The sequence below is a fragment of the Penicillium mononematosum genome (genome assembly GCF_028829835.1).
Source record: "Penicillium mononematosum strain IBT 11891 chromosome Unknown utg000002l:1.0-8112719.0:1.0-8118358.0, whole genome shotgun sequence".
NCBI classification, from domain to species: Eukaryota; Fungi; Ascomycota; class Eurotiomycetes; order Eurotiales; family Aspergillaceae; genus Penicillium; species Penicillium mononematosum.
In genome coordinates, this window is record NW_026643272.1 from 4,972,023 (window position 1) to 4,992,810 (window position 20,788).

Sequence of the window (20,788 nt, forward strand, 5' to 3'; positions counted from 1 at the left end):
TAGGGAAGCGATTTTACCTTTTGATGTGTTTCTTGCGTGACATAGCCTTGTGTCTTGTTCTATTGATTATACCCTTTCCATTCTGGGGCCGGTCCTAAAGCGATTTTTGATCTTTTTGTTCCTGTTTTCCCGGCTGTCCCGGTTGAATACAGGACCTTTTTTCTTCCCTTTCTCTTCTTCTTCTCCCGGTCAATTTACCATTCTTCAATTTTCTTTTCTGACTTATGACCGGTTTCTTTCTTCTCATTCTTCTTCTCATCTTCGCATTTGTCTATTTTTCATTTTCCATTTCTCTTTTACGTGGTTATGCCAAACAGACCGACTTGGACTGCGACTCCATTCCCCTCCATTTTCTTTTTTTGTTCTCTTTTCTGTGAGTCTTCGAGGCTGGTGCCAGACATTGTGTCTGCCCTGCACTCTCAATGTGGGTACAACGGTCCATTTCCCTATCATGGGTCTGGAGTCGAATTTTTGCACATGAGCTTGTTCTGTCGGCACCTGTTTGGGTCTGACATCCAACCAACGCTGATCCTCTGGGCTGCGCAGAGTTGTGATATCTTCTGCTCAAAACCATACAAGTAGGACAGCGCTGAGCTGGCGGCATACGAGTGTGGGGGATTGACGCTAAGCTCTGAATAAATTCATTTTGTATCGTACAAAACTCCGTATAGATTGTAGCCATAGTTCAGTCTCGCTATACTGTACAATGCTAACCACATACTACTTGCACATATTATTATACAAGGGTATCTCAAATGTCTTATATAAACCCAGCATCACATATCTCACGACTGCTTGTGCTTCTCCCACCCCATCGGCAAAGGTGCCCGGTACCCTCCCTTCTCCCTAAGGAACCATTCAATCCAAACCTCCATCTTCTCCAAAATATTCCGCTCCGGCTTGCCCTCCATCCCAACATCAAACACTCCCTCCTTACACCAAACACTCCACGACCCCATCATCCCCGCCATAAGCACATCGGTCCCAAGCCGATCTCCAACTACGGCGATCTCATGCGGAGAATCAACAACGCCCCTCTCCCGAAACCACTGCACAACCTCCTCACCGCAAAACGGCTTCTTTTCCGTGCCCGCTGGCAGCCGGAAAACAGGAATGCGCAGATGCGCAAGCTGCGCTTCCAGCGCGGAGATTTCGCCGTCGAAGCGCGGGTGACTGCCGGCGCGGTTTGAGACGATCAGGATCGAGTGCGGGTTCGTAGTTTGATTGAAGGGGGAGGTTGGTGAGGCGCGGAGCGAGGAGAGTTTTGCGAGGATCTGCGGTGGGAAAGATGTTGTTTTCGCTGCGCAGAGCGTGTTGTCTTTGTCGAGTACTAGGGCGCGGATTGTGGGTGTGTGCGGGGGTTTTTCGGGAGTTGGTATTTGCGCTTGGGATCCCTTCTTTGCGTTGATCAGGTGTGGCCCTAGGTTCTCGGGGAGATGGGTGAAGGTAGGGATTGTGAGGTGTGGGAGGAATTGGGTTGGTTGTTTGAGGAGGGTGTGGACGGCGTGGTTGAAGCCGCGTAGGTTGGAATTGGGCGAGCCGGCCATTATGGTTGGTTTCGGAGTATGTAGAATTATGAGAGGTGTAGACAGGGCTATTCGACGCGCATTATGTGGGAGTTTTTGTGCCTTTTTGAGGTTGGAGTTGTTGTTTGGTCGGGATAGAGAACCCAAAGCGGAGAGGATGAGCTTAGCCGCAAAACTCGCCTTTCTCTTAACCTCCACTTACTCCGACCTCATCACTGTCCCACCATCTCCCCACGACCACCCATTGCCTTGATTTGTCTCTTCTTTGGCGCAAGGGAAGCTGTCAGTGGTTCTTTTCGACTTCTTTTACCCGTTTTCCATCCTCGTTCGCCGTCACACAGTCAAAATGGGCAAGCTCACCTCCACGATCGGCATCCCGATCAAGCTCCTCAACGAAGCGCAGGTGCGTTACATTCCTTGATATTGCTGTTCTGATTATTGGAAGGAAGGGCAGGATGTGTGCATGATATCGCGAAAATGGACATCGCCGTGGATAGCGCGAGGCAGAGGGGCTAATATTGTTTTCCAATAGGGCCATGTCGTGACAATTGAGATCACATCAGGAGTCGTCTACCGGGGGAAGCTTTTGGAAGGTACGTCGCTCACCTCTGCTCGAGCTTTTGAGCGTCTGTTCTCTATTTAGAGAGGCGGTCTATACAGAAGCTTCTGGGTGTTTCTTTTGCGCGGTTTCATGCTGACTGGTTTTCTTTACAGCCGAGGACAACATGAACGTTCAGCTCAAGGACATCACCGTCACTGCCCGCGATGGCCGTGTCTCCCATCTCGACCAGGTCTACATTCGCGGCAGCCACGTGCGATTCTTCATCGTGCCTGACATGCTCCGGTACGTCGAGCCCTGATATCCAGTCTTTGAATCGCAATTTTGCGACCAGCGCATCTCCGTTTTTGCCTTTACTGACTAGCTTCTCCCTTCCAGGAATGCTCCCATGTTCCGTACACGAGGCCAGCGCGGGCGCGGTGTCGGTTTGGCGCGTGGTAAGGCTACAGTGCAGCGTGCGCGAGGCCAGCGCGGCCGGGGTTAAATGATTTGTGGAAGAGATGAAATCGCAGTTTCAAGGCCTCACAAATTCAAGAGTGGTTGGCGTTTTTCTTTGTTTTCTTGGTTCTCAGGGAATTTCTTTTTCGGGCTTTGATCTTGCGAAGTCTTAAAATATTGGCTGGCATTTCTTCTTGTAGATGCTCCGTCACATCACCATTCAAATTATGAATCAGTACCGGACATGAATATCCTGGTTCCATTATTTAAAGGTGTCTGGTATGCTCACAGAGCCCCATCCGGATTGATATTGATTCGAGGCTCATGTCCAAGGAGCATATTATTCGTAGCAAGAGTTTTCAGGTACACAGATAGAATCTAGCTGATCAATGCCTATAAGCAAAAGATAAGAACACATCGGCCATGAGTTTAGCAATTCGGATTTGGACAGTACTACATCCATATAAGCTGCCGCTTTTATGAGGGCGCTCAGGTCAGGCTAAGTAAATCTGGGCACCGTTTGAGCGTCACGTGATTATCCGTCTCAATAGAGCACAGAAATCCCAAATAGCAATAGCAGCCACTCCGACGATCTGGTCTTCATAGACAAGAGCTGTAGCCTGCTCTAGCACTACATAGAATTCAAATATATAACTACGCAGACCTTCATACCTAGGTATGTCTAATCCGAAGTAAGCGTAGTATATAACCGAAACGATACCAAAATCCAAAGGGCCCCGGGGTACTTAGTAGGTTACACTTATTGCGAGCATAGTACGGAGTACGGAGTAGCGTTTATATACTTCGTACCTACCTAGCTTTAGCATAACCATACCTGCTAAAGATATAGCGCTTAGACAGACTCCGATAAACCACCAGATAAATCCGAAGAACGAACTCCGAAGCCCCATAAGCTTAGTACCCACCAAGCAGTGTCGTCGGAGATGTGAGGTTTTCTCCGAATCTCTCTAACTCCGATCTTCGTCACGTCACTGTTCCTTTCTCCGAAAGCCCTTGTCGATTTATCTTTATGCGTGCCGGACTTCCAAATCCGTGTACGAGGTAAATTCTGCAATACAATGAGTCAAAGCCCCTCAACCCACGACGGGCGGGGCCGGGGTCGGAGTCGAGCGCAAAGTCCGAGATCTCACCGCCGAAAGCGAAAGGTTCTTAGTTGTGAGCAGTGCCGATGCTCCAAATTAAAGTGTGATCGTAAACAGCCTTGCGGTGCATGTACGCGGCGAGGATGCGCGCTGTCTTGCTCGTTCTTGACCACCCCCCAGTGTTGTGACCGGGTCCATTAATGGCCATCCAACAACGTCTAATCCTTCATCGTCAAATGTACCACCCAGGAACACGTTCGCCGCTCCCTTGGCCCCATTGAGACAACCTCTTGCTTGTTTAGATGATCGACCTGAGCGGCCGGGACCTGATGGAATTCAAGATTCCCAGGATAGCCGCTGGGAAGCGGTTCTTCAACGCCCGTTTCCGGAGCATGATCCCGTAGCAGCAACCGATACTTTGTCTCCCTTTTCAATTGGCCCGAGTATCTCGCTTCAAGATATCATCGACATTTTACCCTCTAGAACCATCTGCGACTGCTTGGTTTCTCATTTTTTCAATCATATCTCCGCTCTGTTCCCCATTCTCCATGGCCCAACGTTCCAGAAGCAGTATGTTGCGTTCATGCAACAGCCCTATGAAGTCGATCTCTCTTGGCTGGCTTTACTCTTTTCCATGTGCTCTTTGACATTGAATACTATGGAGCCGAGTGATCCTAGACTGGTTGATTTATGGCCAAAAGGGTCTCATTCCAAGGAGCAAGAGGCTTTGACTTTGTCCCGTCGGCTACAGCAAACTGCGATGGTTTGTCTTTTACAAGATCAATTTTTTATCCGACATAAACTCAGCACATTCGAGGCCTTGCTGATGGTGATATATAACCTTTCTCATAACGAGTCTGTCGATCAAGGATGGGCATTGTTGGGTATGGCGTTGAACATCGGCATAGCCCTACGGTGCAATGTTGATTCCCAGGGACTTAACCACCTCGAAACTGAGAGACGTCGACGCTGCTGGGTTGGTATCTTGACGCTACATACCTACCAAGCCATTCTCTTTCGGGATATCGACATGTCATTCCTACTTGATATAAAAACCACAATGCCCGCAGATGTCAACGACGCTGATATTACGCAAGAGGGGATCTCGCGGCCATCTAGTGCACCCACACAGATGTCCGTGATGATGTTCAAAGTTCGGCTTTTCCGGATCTCCACCCAGATCTGCCACCACATATCTGGTCCCTCGCGACTTGAGGTAGAGCCATTGAATGAATTTGATGCAACAATCGCCGAGGAACAACAGAGATGGGACTCGACGTATCTAGTGGATGGTGCCCCAAACATATTGGACTCCAGTTACGCATATTGGTGCATTCTACAAACCTACGCACATCAACTTTACCTTCTTCTACATCGTCCTTTTCGTCATTCTCGGTCACCGCACTTCCTTCCCACATCCAGAGAGAGGTGTATCGCTTCTAGTGCCGCCTTAATGGGCATCCATCGTCAGATCTACGAAGTTCCACTGCTTCGACCCTATCTCTGGTTACTTAGAGGTGTTACAAGCTTAAAGGCACTTCATGCTGCAGTGGCTCTTAACTCGTGCCTTTTAGATATGCCGCCGTCTTTCGAGTCAGGCTTGTACCGGGAAGAGTTGAACAAGCTCGTGCTTCGAATGGAGAATCTTTCTCGCCGAAGCGCAATATGTTTGAAGGCGCATCGCATACTTCTTCAATTACAGTAGGTTATACCTCATCTGATGACAAGTTCGGCTCAATAACCTTTTCTAGAACTCAGTTCGGCGCGGAAAACCAGCAACTACCGAATTCGGGAACTCGGTGCGAGAGCACTATTGAAGACTGGAGTGATATGCGGGAATGGTTTGGGGCGGATCTTTTCAACTGGGTAAGATATACAATCTGTGGTTTCTTGACTCTAGACTAACTTGTTCAGAACTTGGATAACGTTGGCAATATTCCCGCAGTTTGACGTTACCATTTCCATTAGACAACATAGTGATTTTTCCACATGGGTGACAAACTTGTTATCACACTGAGTAGTCGTTAAAAATAATAAAGTTATGGACAGAGAGAATATAAATAACAACATATAACTAATCGTTCCTTTGCTGCGTACCACCGACCAATGATGAGATGATATATGATCATGTTTGAACGACCTCAAGATACTTAGCGTTGTGAGGTATCGATCTTCAATTCAACTAATCCGTGGGCTGTATTGTTAGGAAAATGCGAAGGAAGACTCTTGATGAGCTAAATACAATGTTCGACTCATCAAAGATAAGACATCATTCCATTTCAGAATTTCAGAATATTTGCTGAGTGTCGTAGCCTCCATCGAGAGCACCAAGTATTGGCCTTGTAATATCATCAAGAGCTTGATTAGACGGAGAAGTAGTGGGTCATGGAAGTCCGATGCAATTCGGACGAAACTATTTAGGGCTGACCGGGATTGAAGTACAATCTATCGGAGAAAAGTGTGGCGGTTCCCACCCATGTCCGATGCGAAGATCAAATTCGGACTTTGCTGATAAATACTGGTGACAGCACCGGTGCAAGTGGACAAAATGAATTTATCAGTGGACCTAGGCCAGGATCCACAGTCATTATCATTGAGAGAAGAAAAAAGAAAGACGCTTAAAGCCGGTATTTTTACAAGCTCAATGTAGTTAAAAATCCTTATGACTATATAATCGCAAACTACCCGGACCTTTCCCTTCCCAATCTTAACTGCCGGTCTTCTGATAGTTTCCTGCAATGGAATCTCTCTTTCAGTATCAACGTGTCCGACGAGCTGTTCGTGAGCAACTAGCGGAAATCAAAGAAAAATGCAGCTGTGAGAACTATACACCCGGGTCACCACATAGCTCGAGGTAAGTGATAGCTCAACGAAGCCTTGCAAGTATATATCTTTCAATCCATGCTCATAGTCAATTATACAGCTGTCAGTCAAGCAATGTTTGGCTTTCTGTTCCGCCGAAGCAGCTCTCGCTCCAGGAAAAACCTCCCATCGATGCCCCCATCATTGTGGACTGGGATGGTCAAAATGATCCTTTGAATCCTGCAAGTCAGAGCGTGTCACGAAAGCTGTTCATGACCTTTCTGGTCTCTTTACTTGCTTTTTCTGTAACCGCTACGTCGGCGATTGATGCTTGCGGTATCCTGCAATACAGTGAAGACTTCAACGTATCCGAAGTAGTCGGGTCACTTGCGACAGGTAAGTACAGGCCTTTGAAATGATCATCACCTTTTTCACAAGCTGACTCTGCCAATAGCTCTATTTCTTGTCGGTTTTGGGAGCGGCTCCCTCCTTTCAGGCCCATTCTCCGAGACATTTGGCCGGAATGCCGTCTACCTGATAACTATGATCCTTTTTCTGATTTTTATCATGGCCGCGGGACTCGCCCCAAACATCCACAGCCACCTGATCTTTCGTTTCCTTGCTGGTTTCTTTGGCTCTACTCCGCTCAGCTGCGCTGGAGGTACGGTAGCTGATTTGTGGAATCCAGTACAGAAGACGTACGCTTTTCCAGCCTATGCTATCCCATCATTTGTGGGGCCAATGGCCGGGCAGATAATAGGCAGTTATATCCCTGTTAATCTAGGATGGCGTTGGCTTGAGTGGATAATGCTTATTATGGGAGGTGCGATTCTTGTGATTGTTCTTCTGTTCCAGCCAGAAACATACGGACCTCTTCTTCTGTATTGGAAAGCAAAAATTCTCCGTGAAGAAACTGGGGACGAGAGATACAAAGCTCCGATGGAGATGAAAAACGAGGCTCTTGGCCCGCGACTGCTGGCCTCGGTGTATCGGCCATTTGCGCTGGTTTACTCTGAGTTGATTATCATCTTGATGTCGCTCTACCTTACCGTTGTCTATATTGTCCTCTTCACCTTCCTGGAGGGATATACATACGTTTTTGGTCATACGTATGGGCTTTCACAGCAGATGACTAGCATACTCTGGGTTGGGATGCTATGTGGAATTCTTCTTGTTGGCTGCCTGGTTCCGGTAGTATACTCTTGGACTGCCAAAGAGTACAAGAAGACTTCTAGTATTGCTCCTGAAATGCGACTGTGGTATGCAATGCTGGGTGGTGCTCCAGCAGTGCCAATAAGTTTGTTCTGGATGGGATGGACCAGCTATGTAAGTGCCATTACCCATGATTGTTCATCATTGTTTCATTCACTGACTTTCACTCTGGATGTCCAGCCGTCCATCTCAATTTGGTCTCCTCTTATTGCCTCCGCCGTATTCGGATACGGAATTACTGCTATTTTCGTCTCCGCGTACATGTATATCATAGATTCCTATGGTGTATACTCAGCATCTGCATTGGGATTCCTTGTTTTTACCAGATATGTGGTGGCAGGCGGTATGGCGGTTGCTGGTGGACCTATTTACCGTTCTATCGGCGTTCATTACACGCTGACCATCTTGGGGGCCATCAGTACTGCCATGGCCGCAATCCCATACTTGCTTTATGTGTATGGGCCGAGAATTCGCCGATACAGCAAATTTGCTGTTAACGTCGGCGCAGATTAATGCTTGGAACTCGGCAGATCTCATGCGAAGCATAAATTTATGGGTCCAGCAGAAGAATGTTAATTAGATATCAGATTGGAGTCATTTGAGCAATACAATGATAGACATTTTATACACACAAAAGGCTGCCTAATCTTATGTAGTACTTGTATGGGATCTCGCGGGCCTATTATTCACCTCAGAACGGGGTTTGTATAACTTTATATTATCCTCCAGAATAGAATACCGAAGCCAGGGTGACTGGCCATGAAACGGTGGTGTAGATCATCCAACAGTTGACTACATCTATACATCAAGGGAATCTAATATGGCTTCCAAGGTGCTTTGATTACTTAATGTCCCGTGACCAAGTCGGGCATGCTCATTTTTACGCAGAGATCAAAAAGCGGCAAGATTTGAGCCCCAAAATGGGAAAGTTCCGAGCCAGGCATTATCCGGTATTATCCACTTGTTTTTTGTCCATGCGGGGGACAGTTAGCCTCCTCAATACACTGCCTTCTCCAGCTAAACACTACCAATGGACTGAACCGGGCACTACACGACTCAAATCTCCTAAGAATCATCTCAAACTCCCAATTGTCCCCGGAAAGACCGCCATCATGACCCATTCAGCGCCCGCATCCAACCCCGCAACCTCCGCGAAGTCGAAAGTGAAGAATATCTCCAATCCGCGCCGCCTCCTAATTCTCACACCAACCTCCCAATCCCTCGCAATAATTCCGCCGCTCCTACACTCCCTAACCGGCGTGCCCGTCCTCGACCCGCCACAGCAGCCAGCCCCTTCACCAACCACAACCCCACCACAAACCTCAAGCTCAACACCGCCACCACCAACAAGCACCTTCGCCGGCTACACAACCCACAGCCCTCTCCGGCTCGAAACAAAATACTACACAACGGAAGTCCCCGTCTGGGTTGACGAGATCCCACTTGCGCTCCACGGCACGGATCCCCAGCCTACCACGACACCAACCCCAACAGCCGAGCAATGGAAAACCGACTTCTTAAGTTCGGAAGCTGAGATCGTGCGCGAAGCTGTTGGAGCTCTCGTTGTTTGCGCGCATACTCCTAGCGATGTGACACCTCCGCCGGGCTCCAATACAGACACAGACCCCACGGAGCGGCCCGACGTGCGCGCACTGCGCGACTTGATGCGCGGTATTGGCGCTGTCAAGGAACGCATTGACGAGGAGCGCGGCGGACTCGGCGATGTTCCCGGTGTGTTTGTGTTGATTGGGGGGAGGAAGAGTGCTGCGGGTGTTGGTGCGCGTCAGCAGAGATCCAAGGATATCGATGCAGAGCTGGGGCTTGGTGTTGATGATGGGGATTTAGGTGGTGGGGATATGGTGCCGTTTTCGGTTGGGTGGTGGGAGGATCAGTTCTTCGATATGGGGCTGTTGGGATGGGAGATTATTGAGTGGGATCCTAAGGAGAGTTCGGAGGTTGAGACGAGGAATCAATATGGGGGTGAGTTTACCATAGCAAGCTTTTCTTTATTGGGTTGTGTGGCAAGGTTTTGGACTTTAGCTGACTTTATTCCATTACTAGAACGTGAAGGTATGCCTCGTATAAAAGAGGTCCTTGAGACTCATGACTGGTCTATGGCTGGAGGTAACTCTGGCTTTGACGGAGATGATGATCCTGATATGGATTCCGAGGATGACCTCCAAGACCAACTATTAGGTCTCGGTAGCTCTCGTGGGTTTGGTGATGAGGTCCATGAATTAGAGCGTGAAATGTTCGGTTTGCGAATGGCAATTGAGCGTGGAGGTGGTGATGGCGATGAGAGAGACGACTCTGATCATGATGATGGCGAGGACGAGATTGATGTCGAAAGCATGGAGGCATTAATGATGCGCATGCAGGCAATCAAAGGTATGATTCTGTTGATTCCTTGGCTCGCTATAGTTGACATTGGTGCTAACTTGACTATTAGATATGAGCTCTGAGCTGCCGGAGGGCGAACGGAAACGATTCGCTGCGAAGGCTGTGCAAGATATCATGCGTGAGCTCTGAGATTGCTGGTTACTCTACATAGGTTCTAATCTAGATATTGAAGAATATTGAATAACCATACTGTATTCCACTCGTAGACCTGGGCAGCATACTCCATACTCCATAAAAGAAACATCTAAAAAGACATGACAAGGTACCTAAATGAGATATAGATCAAGCACTGCCACAAACCGAGCCACATCAAAAGTGCCGATCCGATCCGTGCACATCTCTGACGTCAGGATATTCCAAGCCAACTTGACAAGCTTGGAAAATGAGCTGTGTTTTCTGTACGTGGATTATCCTGGCTTCTTGCTTGGACTCCTGGCTTCCTACATCATATTCCCCATTCTCCACACGTGTGCTCAAAAACGCCGCTTCGTCATGCCTTAAGTCTCCTACGCGAATACAACCTTATTCAATCCCTACAGTCTACATATTTCCTCTTATTTTACATGCGACGTGAACATACACAATAACCAATTGGGAGGAACAAAAGACCTTTTCTTTTCAAAATGCACTTCCCGGCACGGAATTGCGCCCCTGTCGTGTCGGCGGCGACAGGGAGGATATCACTATCACAACGCAGTGCCCCGTGCTCCTCTTTAGGGATGGTTGGCTCGGTGGAGCTCAACGGCTGGGCTAGGAACTGTTCTGTCGGTTCATCTAGACATATTCGTTCATTTTCGGGGAGGTACCTCGGCCAGGGTATTGGTCTCGGAGCTTCTGGTGCATCACCGGCAACGAAGCTATATGCTGGGCTGACGGCAGTTCCACGAGACCATCGTGCCTGGATTCAGGCAAGGAAATTTAGCAGTGCAGACCATACACAACTCCGAGGCGACAAGCAGAAGACTGAAGAGCTTTTGGAGAAGTTCGAAGTTCAGGAGGGCAATCAAGCAGCTCGGCCTCAGCGGACAGCTCTTGGGGGGAATGGCGGAGGGGGAAAGTCTCCGATGGAAGAAGAAAAACTGCCTGAAAGGATGACCAAGGGTATGTGTTGGTATCATTGGTTGAGTGTCAATGCTGACTTTTGGAGATAGGTAAAATGTTGACGACGCCATCGCGGCTTTTCAAACTGATCATTCCTTTAACGACCATCACAAATGAAGACCATGATAAAGGTATGTAGATCTCCAACATATTCACTGGACCATCATGCTAACCGCCTAATCAGAAATCGAACCCATAGCTATCCTTGTCCATCCCCAACAACCACTGTCATACCTAGAGCGTCTAATCCAGTCAGAGCTACCCCCAATCAAAGGCAACACTGGCAATCTTCGCCCACCCACCATCTCCTTCATCGCACTCCAGCGCGACGACAACGCCATCAAGCCCAAAAAGCGAATCGAAGACGAGATCGACCTACAAGGAAAGCAAAACCAAAACAAAGAAACAGACTTCGTCCCCGGTAACGACGGCGTTGGCGGCAGCAAACCCCTCAACGGCCGATCACCGACCCAGCACCGCCGATCCCGAGAAGAAGACGCCGAAACGTACAGTTACCCCCGCAAAACGAACGGCGGTCCGCCCCGAGACGGCGAACCCGAGCGCTTCGTGCGCTGGTCACAAGCCACAGAGATAGGTGACTTCATCCGGGATGCAGCGCGCGCAGGCGAGTTCATCGTGTCGATCGAAGGCGCGCCGTCCGGTCTAAGCCAGCTCCGCGTCACGGTGCCGTCGTTCAACGAGCGCACGTATTATCTTCGCATGCGATTGCGCAAGCTCTCACGCCGCATCCAGGCCATGGCGAATGTGAAAGAGGAGTGTGATGCGCTAGCGCATCGGGGTGCGCAGCGGGTTGCGATTGGCGGGTTTGGGATTCTTACCATTTGGTGGTTTACGGTTTATAAGTTGACGTTTGGGACTTCTCTCGGGTGGGATACTATGGAGCCGGTGACTTACTTGGTCAGTTTGTCTACGTTGATGGGGGGTTATTTGTGGTTTTTGTATCACAATCGGGAGATTTCTTACAAGTCTGCGCTGGATTTCACGATCAGTGCGAGGCAGAAGAAGCTTTATCAGTTGCATCAGGTTGATTTGCAGCTCTGGGAGTCCTTGATTGATGAGGGGAACTCGCTTCGTAGGGAGATTAAGAATATCGCGGCTGAGTACGACGCTGAGTGGAATGAGCGGGCTGATGAGCACGACAAGCGTGTGACGGAGGTCTTGAAGTCAGAACGTGGAAAGAATGAGAAGAAGAGGGATTCAGGCGAGGAGAAAGACGAGGATGACGATTGATTGTTTCGATCTACTTGCCATTCCCCCTAGATGCATGTATTTTGCATTACATCGATAGTCATAGAATTTCATACTTCAATTATACAATAAGATATTAAACAGTACGGATATGAAGCAAAAAGCAGAGCACAAAAAGCAAAACCCAAGAAAACACCTTCAACTCAAAAATATCACAGCGTGCCATTCCGCACAGGATCGTAGTACTTCTTCGGCTGTGTCGTCTCCTCCTGCCTCGTACGTTTATCTATACTATATCAGCACCTTCACCAATAAACCTTGGAAGCATCCAAAAAGAAACACATAATACATACCAGACTCCGAACCAGCACCCCCAACCTCCCCCTTCCTCCTATTCCGATTATTCCTCACATCCCGAGACCGAAAAACACTATACAACAACCACCCAGCGACCCAATTCGGGCCATATTCGCCATTCGTCGCCCCGCGCTCGAACAAGCCGCGCACGAGTGGCGGCGCATTGTGACAGATCTCGAGGATCGCCCAGCGCTGGCAGTCCGGGCGGATATGATGCCAGAAGAAGGGGGGCCGTGTTGCTGGGTCGGCGCGCACGTTGTCCAGTAGGTTGGAGGTGTCGGCGTTCATGCGGTTGTAGACAATGATTGCTTCATCCTGGGGTGGGGTTAGGGGGGTTCTCGGAATATGTATGGTGTATTTGTATATGGGAGATGGGAGAGGGAGAGGAAGGTAAGGAAAAAGGTACGTGTTAAAGATTCGGCTGGTATACTTACTCGCATGGCGCGGTAGTATTGCTCATGATGCGGGTCTTGTGGGTTTAGACCCAATGCATGCATGAATTCTTCTTTGGATACTCGAGGTCCGACGGGCATTTTGTTGGATTCAGTATTCGATTGGATTGAGGGATGTATTTATTGTGATCGAAGAGTAGAGAATCAAGCTTGTATATCAGCTGTGAAATCAAGACAAAGAAAACGATCTGCGAATATGAATCTGAATCCAAAGTTGAAGAACTAAACTCACAGCCCGTGCCATCGCCAGACTTTATATCCCTTTCCCCTCCCATTCAAACAGATCTCAACGTCGCGGAAACCCATCTAACGGCCGTTGGCTGCAAATTGCATGGCGCCGAAGCCGCAGTGCCGATACAATCAGAGACGCCCATGCCGGAATGAAGCAGAGCCAACGGACAGCGAGACAAGAGACAGGAACAGACGCAATCAGACCAAGCGGGAATTGGGGAAATGGGGCAAAGGGCGAACCTGCAATCGAATCGATATAGCACAAGCCCAAGGATCCGGTGTAGAGCAGGGATCTAAGGGAGTTACTTCGAGGCTAAGGCAATACCTCTAACCTTCCATCTGCAGATAAAGATTATTATTGTTTCTTTTGTGCATGCATGACCAACAAAGAAGATAAAGAGGGAGGGCACGAGGTCAGTGTTGCAGTTGAGGTATTCTTTTTGGTTATTCCGTGATTTTTTGGTCTCTCCGCGCTTACGATTCTCTCGCCTGGGTTAGACGCTACTGTACTTCTTGCAGGAGTTGTGGAGTCGGGCGGTACATGTACAATGTGCGTGTGGGTGATCACTGCACACCCGTTGATATACAACCCCGGACTCCGTCAAATGCGATCCGGGCTGGAGTACTTCATTTTTAGTGGATTAGCGTGTGCAGGGTGAGTAAACCGTTGGGGGCGGAATCTAACGAATAGGGCTACGGCGTTGTGCTACAGTCTTTCTCTGTGGTAAGTAGGCTGGGGGCATGAAGCTCCGATATGGCAAACGAGAGCGTGTTTACTATTAGAGGTGAGAAAGAGAGGAAAGAAGAAAAGGAGAGAGAAGTAGTACAGAGCCTCCTATTCCTACTCTCTCTACCTATCACTCACCCTTTCGAAAAGGAAAAACGTGTTGCGAGTCAAGGTGACCAGTCGAATAAACCGAGACAATCGCAAACAGAGTCATCGTGGACCCAGAACTCGGGATCGAGGACTGAGCGCAAAGATGGCAGGCTAAGTGCGTTTTGGTATATCGAGGGCGACTTCCTGAGCTCAGGTCTGCTATCCGAGACAGACGGGTAGATATATGTATGCTTGCATGCATGAGAAAGGGGTGTGTTTTCGAGGCCAGTTTGTATATTGTATATTGCCCGGAGTACACACTACCGGATCCACGTCGAGGTCCCCAGCCGAACTAAGAATAGGCAGGTAATCGACAGAGAAAGCGAGTATCTCTGGACGTTAATCTCGTTTCTAATCACCTGTACGCATCCGCCATTAAGGAAGTCGACAGCTTTAGCTCAACAGAACCAGATCCGGAAAGACCCGTTCTCAACTGAAGACATCCACTGTGGAGAGAGCTAGGAGAATCAGACCGTGCATCTCGAACTCGCCATCGAGGCACACTGAAACCCAACCCAATAACAAGCGAAATATTCAAGCCACCCTTGCTAGCCGGAAATAAAGCCAAATAAGGCGCCTGTGCCTACCCGTCGGCTTGCGGGCATCCTGCAGAAAAGCAACGCTCGTTGGTTATGTCGTGTGACCTGCCAGTCTGGATTCCGGGCCAGGATGCAATTAAGCAGAATTTCGACAGACCGGAACCCGAATCGGTGCTGTTGCTTGCATCTGCATCGGCTCTTGGATTTGAGCGCGTACTTGCGTCCCGTTGCGGGGAAAGGGGTTCCGGTTGGCAGATGGCCTGACTCGATTCAATCTCTCGTTTGCGATGGGTGCATATGCAATGGGAGGATGGTTGAAGACGAGCAACGTGGCAACGAGTACGGCAGATTGTTTGGATCGGCGTCTATCAATTTTAGCGGACTCCGAGCGACAAAGTGCCTTTATAACTCGATATAGTTGAAGATACACCTGCAGCAGCTATATGTGCCGAAGGCTAGTTTGGCAACTATCAAGTGGCAACTAGAGCAACTAGAGTAACTAGATATATCATAAGGAGGAAAGCGACGGGTAAATACTGACAGGAGGCCTACCGTGCAATATCCGGCTCCACGGAACTTTTCCTCGTTGGCGCTGCGATTAAAGAACGGATGTCACATTGTGCATAAGACGAGGGCCAACCAAGGCGGATTATCTCTGCATCGCAATTTGAATTTCACTGCATAATCCCGCCGCATTGCATACTGGCACGGACTGTTGAGAGAGCGAGCTTTGGTTGGGATGACCAGATCAAGGAGATATGAGGAGTACTGCATCTGCCGTACTGGACCGTGACTTGGAGAGGAAGAGCGTTCTCTGGGGCGCTTTGTGGAACCTAGAATTTACCGAGCGTGCAAGAACTCAAGCTAGTCGGACCAGCAAAATCTCAGCTTCAGCAATATGTGAGCGCGCTGTTGAAAGTCGCCGGCGTCGCACCATCTCCATACTGCAGGCCCCGGTCCTCGTTCACCATTTGCCATTAGCCATGCAAGAGCGGGTGCAGGTGCAGGTGCAGATGTGCAGGATTTGCTGTCAGTTGGCGTAAATAGTGGAGGAAGGGATATGTTGCCTTGATCTCACCCATCTCGTAAAGAGCAGCATGCGGGAATCCGGGCCTGTGAGGCACACACACACACACACACACCAGAACTTTCGATTAGATCGGATTTCACCTGTTAATGAATTCCACCTATTTGGAGCGATGCTGTCCGATCTTTGGATGACAGATAGACAGCCGAGTGAATAAGACAAGAAAAGGTGAGTAAGGGTGAACAGACTTACCCTCTGCTGAATGTCAGGGCAGGTATAGCAGATCAACACAACCTATCGAGCGGCGAACGATGGAAGACAAGATATCCGAGACTAAGTCGACTATCCCGCATCGGGCAAAGTATAAAGTTCCAAGGTTGAGTCAAGCTTCCAAGGTTATCCGGGGGACCCCAGAGGCCCACGCAAGTGGCTGAAGGTAAAAAGCTTTTTAGAGCGCCACTTCTCGGCTTGGAGTTATCTGATTCTCAAATACTTAACCTTGCTCAGACTGTTCAGGTACATTGGTTGATTACTTTGGCTACATGTAAGGTACTGACGTCCCTGTGGCTACTGATCGCGTTACACGTACTTCAATGCTGACGCAATACTATACGAGCCACGAAACAAAAGGCGTAGGTTAAGAGCAAGAAAACAGGGCCTGACAGAGGCACTCGGATTTCCGTATGTCGCTATTGTTCAAGACTCCTCGGAATCGTCACGATTCTCGCGCCTGCACCTACGTGACAGACCAGGAATATCCGTTTCCACACCAGTGTCCGGACGGGAGGGGGAGATATGGTGGAGGTTGTTATGTACGTGTTAAGAAAGCCAGAAAAGCCAGGGTCGGAAGGGATGATAAGAGGAAGTGAGTGAAAAAGGGCAAAAAAAGGGGGAAATGAAAAAGAAAAAGCCATTTGCCATGCTCCATCCGTCGCTAAAAAGAAAAAGGGGAGGGAGGGATATCAACCAGTCCGCATGACCGCTTATTTCGAGGTTTCCTTGGGCTCCTTAGTCTCCTTGGACTCGGTAGCCTCCTTCTTGGGCTCTTCCTTGGGCTTTTCTTCCTTCTCCTCCTCCTTGACTTCCTTCTCTTCGGGCTTCTCTTCTTCGTCCTTCACCTCCTCGCCGTAGTATCGGCGGAGGAGCTTCTCGACCTTGCGATATTCGACCTTGACTTCATCCAGAGTATTCTTGATGGCCTTGAGGCAGGTCTCCGTATCCGGTTCGTCAATAAGACCAGTCTCATCCTTGTGGGCGCCGAAGTTTTGGATCTTCTCGCAGCCCTCCTTGACCTTGACAAGGCCCAGTGTGGCAGATGAGCCCTTGAGGAAGTGACCGAGGGCAGAGAGTTCAGCGAGGTTCTTGTCATCTCTGTTGAGCGATGATTAGTAAAATGACAATGACCGGAATTCCTGCAGGAAATAAGACATCACTCACATTTCCTTCTGTATCTTCTTGAAGGTGTTCTCGGCCTGGTCAAAGAAACCGTACACGATGCTCTTGCTGAAGTCGCGGTCCTCCTCATCATCATCCATTTCAAGGATCTGTTCGAATGTGCTCTCGTCGAGGATTTCCTTGTGATCAGAGAGCTTGGGCGGGCCCTAGACTCGGATGTCAGGCCGAGGAACCTTCGAGCACGGGGCAAGAAGTACTTACCGACTCGGCCTTTTTGGTATCGGCTGGTGCCATGGTTGTGTATGTGTATGTGTATGTGTATGTGTGTGTGTGTGTGGAGATGCTTAGAGGAGTAGGCGGGAGCAACCTAGTGCAATGCGCAGATCGTCACAATCGTAGGATGGAAATGGGCTCGATTTCTCCGGTCTGATGCCCCAGCCAATCCAGATGGAATATGAGGGGATCTGCTTGCAAATCCCAGTCAGCTCAGATTCATTCAACAGATCCAGATCTTGGACAGATAGAATGTGGCAAATCAATGAATGTGAGGTCTTGAATATAAAGATCAACGATGATACAACAAGGACGTCAGAATCGCAAGATCTGCACACAACGCGTATGTCGTCTTACAAAGCCAGCAGGTGTTACGGATCCAGGAACCAAGGTAGCAAGCTGTCAACGACAATATGAGCTCCGGGTCTATGGCCAAGGGAAAGAGGCTGGAACCGAGGCGAAAATACAGCCACCAGATTGAGTGATCAAGATAGTGACCAGGGCTGGGTAAAGGGAAAATCAAGGTTCGAGAGGAATAGAGGGGTAGTACACAGCAGGGCTTGGAGGGGAAAGAATTAGAGGAACCAGATGTGGAGGTGGTATATGGGCTAGAGGGAACAAACAGGGCCATTGAGCGCATATACTCGGACGGTAATCCAGTCACAGCCTCGTAAACAAGGACTAGCGCATCGCAAGAGCTGCAGCCCCAAAAGCCAGGGTCTCCACTTGACAGGGAATTGAAGACAACGAAAATAGGAAGATATTCGAAGAGAGAGGGGCAGATAGGAAAGTCCATCCCACCTACGATATTTTTTCCCCTTCTCAGTTCTGGAGATGACCACGTACCGAAAAGGAGAGATAATGGACCCCAAATAGGGAAAGGAAAAAAAAGGTCGAAAAAAGGAAAAAGATACGAAAGCAGAGGAAGTCAAAGAAGACGAAGGGGGTGGGAAGAGAGGAAATCGGAGGGGCGGAGAAAGAGAGAAGAGAAGGTGGGTAGGCAATCCGAAGGAACCAACTAACAGATGGGAATTTGGAGGATTTGGGAGGATTTGGGGGGGAAAGATATCAGAGAAAATTGTGAAAAATTGCCAAAAAAATAAATTAACAGTTGTTCATTTCATATTCACTTGAATATTGTATGTCGAAATATATAAAATCAGTAATATTTTGGTATTATCCCACGTTCCTCTCATTTGGCGTTGAACAACTCGGGGAAAAGCACTGGAACTACCTAGGTAGTATGTTATATTATTAGCTACAATCTATATGGTTTCTAATTGGACTCATTTTCCTGCAAAACGCCATTATATTCTTTTTTTTCCCATCAAGGTCTCTCAAAAAGCAATTCTAGACGTCCGACGCCATTAGTACCCATCTTGTACTCCGTACGGAGTAGACTTTCTTGCTTTTTCGACTTGGTTTTTCTCGGTTGAATCGTACGTTATCATCTTGAATTTTCAGCCACACACTCCCAATTGTTATCTCTGGATCAAATTCCACCGTGCTCCATTCATGAGTCTAGTGGAGTACGACCGTGCCATCAGTTGTTCAACTGATGGGTCCGGGAAGAAAATGCACGGAATGAACGGGACAACCCCTCGACCTGCTGTAAAGTGTACTGGATAGTACGGGTTTAGTGGAGACTGATAGGGTATAAAAAACATGAAAAAAGAAAAAAAGAAAAAAGAAAACACGTTTTCTGACCGCAAAAAGACCGCTCCTATACCCATCTGGCAGCGGTACGGACCAGCAGGACGACATCATCGGACCGCCGATCCTAGCAGGGAACGTCATTTGGTCTTTCTCCCAAGCGAAGGAAGTTTGGACGGTCACACGTGGAAATATTTTGGGGAACGAATGGCAATGGCCTTTTTTCTTTTTGTCCCTGGGGCCATGCTTTGGAGAATCACCATTTTTCCATGGCTGTACTGCTTGAAAACAGAAAAACAGAAAGAAAAAAAAAAACCACCTTGTCCTAGCAAAGTTTTAGCCGCGAAGGAAAAAGGAAAAAGAAAAGAAAAAGGTAAGACGTAATAAACCTGGCTCTCACAGGGAAACACGATCGACTTGGGCCAAGTGCGCAGATAGAACTTGATTCAGTCGGTCTGGACCCTCAAGGACCATCTCCAGTAACTCAGAAATTGTTCGTTCTGGTCGTTGCATGGATTCCACCATCCGAGTCGGTAGTGAGTTGAACCAATGTGTGAGCTCACGGCTCCACGGCTTTCTTTTCCCCTTTCCAGAGGGGAAGAAAGGGGGGTAATATTGTTGGGCTAAGACACGAGGGAATATGCTGTCACCGGTGACGATTGGGTGTTTTGGTGTTTCTTTTTATTGCTTTTTTTCTGGTCTGGCTTCACGGTTCGGGTTTCCTATGAATAGACTGGCGTATAGGTTAGATATATACTCCGTATGTCAATTGAGGTCGAACGTGTCCATCGCGCGCCGCAGCCATCTTTGTTTATATACTCCGTACAATATAGAGAAATGGGGGCGTGCATCTCCTTTCCCCTGGTTTTTTTTGCGCGAAGTGGTTGGCACTAGCACTTTCGCTATCATTACCCACCAATGAGATGATGCGATGGTTGCCATGACATCATGGGATGGGGCAGGAGTTCCACCCACACCAGCCGCTGATGTCATTTGGCGTCACAGCAAAATACGACTACGTCAATTACAGCAAATTACAATTTACATACTCCGTACTCCGTTCTCCGCTGTCATGTTTACTTTCTACTTGGTGTACCCTAATAATTCCATTGTAGGTTTAGAAGATTGCTATACTTCTCTCTCCAAGTGCTGATAGATCCTCCTATCTCCTCAAAAGGCTTAAGGCCTATACAGGGCGACATCGTGGCCCATGATGTCAGTTGCGAGGCTATGATGTCAGTTCGCATACGTGAACCCACAGTTCCATACAACATGAGATGAGAATAGCTGTAGCACGGAATACAAATGGTGCAAATTATATGGAATTCCTCGCCTTTGGTAATTAACGTGCATCAGTCTCCGGTCCATTCATACCGGAGAATCAACCGGACAATAAATTGAAGTACTTCTGCTGAACGTGGGGTCCTCGCTAAGTTCACCGAGGAACTACTTAAATTAAGCGCTCTCATCTCGAATCGAATCTGAGCAATCACATCCAACAACAATCCCTCCGATATCTTCCCGTCTGTCCATCTAGCCTTTCGGACATACCACCCAAACCAGTCAAGTCCAAAAATAGGCCAGACTACGCATGTTTGCTGCCGGCAATACGAGATGGCAGTAGTCTGGACTAG

General features: G+C 48.5%; 9 protein-coding genes across 9 annotated transcripts; 6 read left to right on the forward strand and 3 right to left on the reverse strand.

Moving 5' to 3' along the window:
- Positions 1 to 785: 785 nt before the first annotated feature.
- Positions 786 to 1,547, reverse strand: N7519_003696 (phosphatidylglycerophosphatase; the record flags this gene model as incomplete). Its single annotated transcript, XM_057290474.1, has 1 exon — positions 786 to 1,547. The coding sequence occupies one exon, from the start codon at positions 1,545 to 1,547 to the stop codon at positions 786 to 788; it is 762 nt and encodes a 253-aa protein (XP_057151676.1).
- A 281-nt stretch (positions 1,548 to 1,828) lies between these two features.
- N7519_003697 (putative small nuclear ribonucleoprotein SmD3) lies at positions 1,829 to 2,761 on the forward strand. The gene is made up of 4 exons (XM_057290475.1): positions 1,829 to 1,929; positions 2,059 to 2,119; positions 2,241 to 2,370; positions 2,464 to 2,761. The coding sequence occupies exons 1-4, from the start codon at positions 1,873 to 1,875 to the stop codon at positions 2,567 to 2,569; spliced, it is 354 nt and encodes a 117-aa protein (XP_057151677.1). The 5' UTR covers positions 1,829 to 1,872; the 3' UTR covers positions 2,570 to 2,761.
- A 1,925-nt stretch (positions 2,762 to 4,686) lies between these two features.
- N7519_003698 (fungal specific transcription factor domain-containing protein) lies at positions 4,687 to 5,576 on the forward strand (the record flags this gene model as incomplete). Its single annotated transcript, XM_057290476.1, has 3 exons — positions 4,687 to 5,327; positions 5,378 to 5,492; positions 5,541 to 5,576. The coding sequence occupies 3 exons, from the start codon at positions 4,687 to 4,689 to the stop codon at positions 5,574 to 5,576; spliced, it is 792 nt and encodes a 263-aa protein (XP_057151678.1).
- Positions 5,577 to 6,364: 788 nt separating this feature from the next.
- N7519_003699 (MFS transporter) lies at positions 6,365 to 8,153 on the forward strand (the record flags this gene model as incomplete). The annotated part of the gene is made up of 4 exons (XM_057290477.1): positions 6,365 to 6,480; positions 6,550 to 6,824; positions 6,883 to 7,754; positions 7,821 to 8,153. 4 exons carry the CDS (start codon positions 6,365 to 6,367, stop codon positions 8,151 to 8,153), a joined length of 1,596 nt encoding a protein of 531 aa, XP_057151679.1.
- A 599-nt stretch (positions 8,154 to 8,752) lies between these two features.
- N7519_003700 (adaptin-binding domain-containing protein) lies at positions 8,753 to 10,169 on the forward strand (the record flags this gene model as incomplete). Its single annotated transcript, XM_057290478.1, has 3 exons — positions 8,753 to 9,620; positions 9,702 to 10,028; positions 10,090 to 10,169. 3 exons carry the CDS (start codon positions 8,753 to 8,755, stop codon positions 10,167 to 10,169), a joined length of 1,275 nt encoding a protein of 424 aa, XP_057151680.1.
- Positions 10,170 to 10,663: 494 nt separating this feature from the next.
- Positions 10,664 to 12,392, forward strand: N7519_003701 (uncharacterized protein; the record flags this gene model as incomplete). The annotated part of the gene is made up of 3 exons (XM_057290479.1): positions 10,664 to 11,141; positions 11,192 to 11,272; positions 11,326 to 12,392. 3 exons carry the CDS (start codon positions 10,664 to 10,666, stop codon positions 12,390 to 12,392), a joined length of 1,626 nt encoding a protein of 541 aa, XP_057151681.1.
- Positions 12,393 to 12,562: 170 nt separating this feature from the next.
- N7519_003702 (uncharacterized protein) lies at positions 12,563 to 13,240 on the reverse strand (the record flags this gene model as incomplete). The annotated part of the gene is made up of 3 exons (XM_057290480.1): positions 12,563 to 12,636; positions 12,704 to 13,022; positions 13,142 to 13,240. The coding sequence occupies 3 exons, from the start codon at positions 13,238 to 13,240 to the stop codon at positions 12,563 to 12,565; spliced, it is 492 nt and encodes a 163-aa protein (XP_057151682.1).
- A 904-nt stretch (positions 13,241 to 14,144) lies between these two features.
- On the forward strand, positions 14,145 to 14,447 carry N7519_003703 (uncharacterized protein; the record flags this gene model as incomplete). Its single annotated transcript, XM_057290481.1, has 1 exon — positions 14,145 to 14,447. One exon carries the CDS (start codon positions 14,145 to 14,147, stop codon positions 14,445 to 14,447), a length of 303 nt encoding a protein of 100 aa, XP_057151683.1.
- Positions 14,448 to 16,816: 2,369 nt separating this feature from the next.
- N7519_003704 (Hpt domain-containing protein) lies at positions 16,817 to 17,522 on the reverse strand (the record flags this gene model as incomplete). The annotated part of the gene is made up of 3 exons (XM_057290482.1): positions 16,817 to 17,204; positions 17,271 to 17,434; positions 17,490 to 17,522. 3 exons carry the CDS (start codon positions 17,520 to 17,522, stop codon positions 16,817 to 16,819), a joined length of 585 nt encoding a protein of 194 aa, XP_057151684.1.
- Positions 17,523 to 20,788: the final 3,266 nt, after the last annotated feature.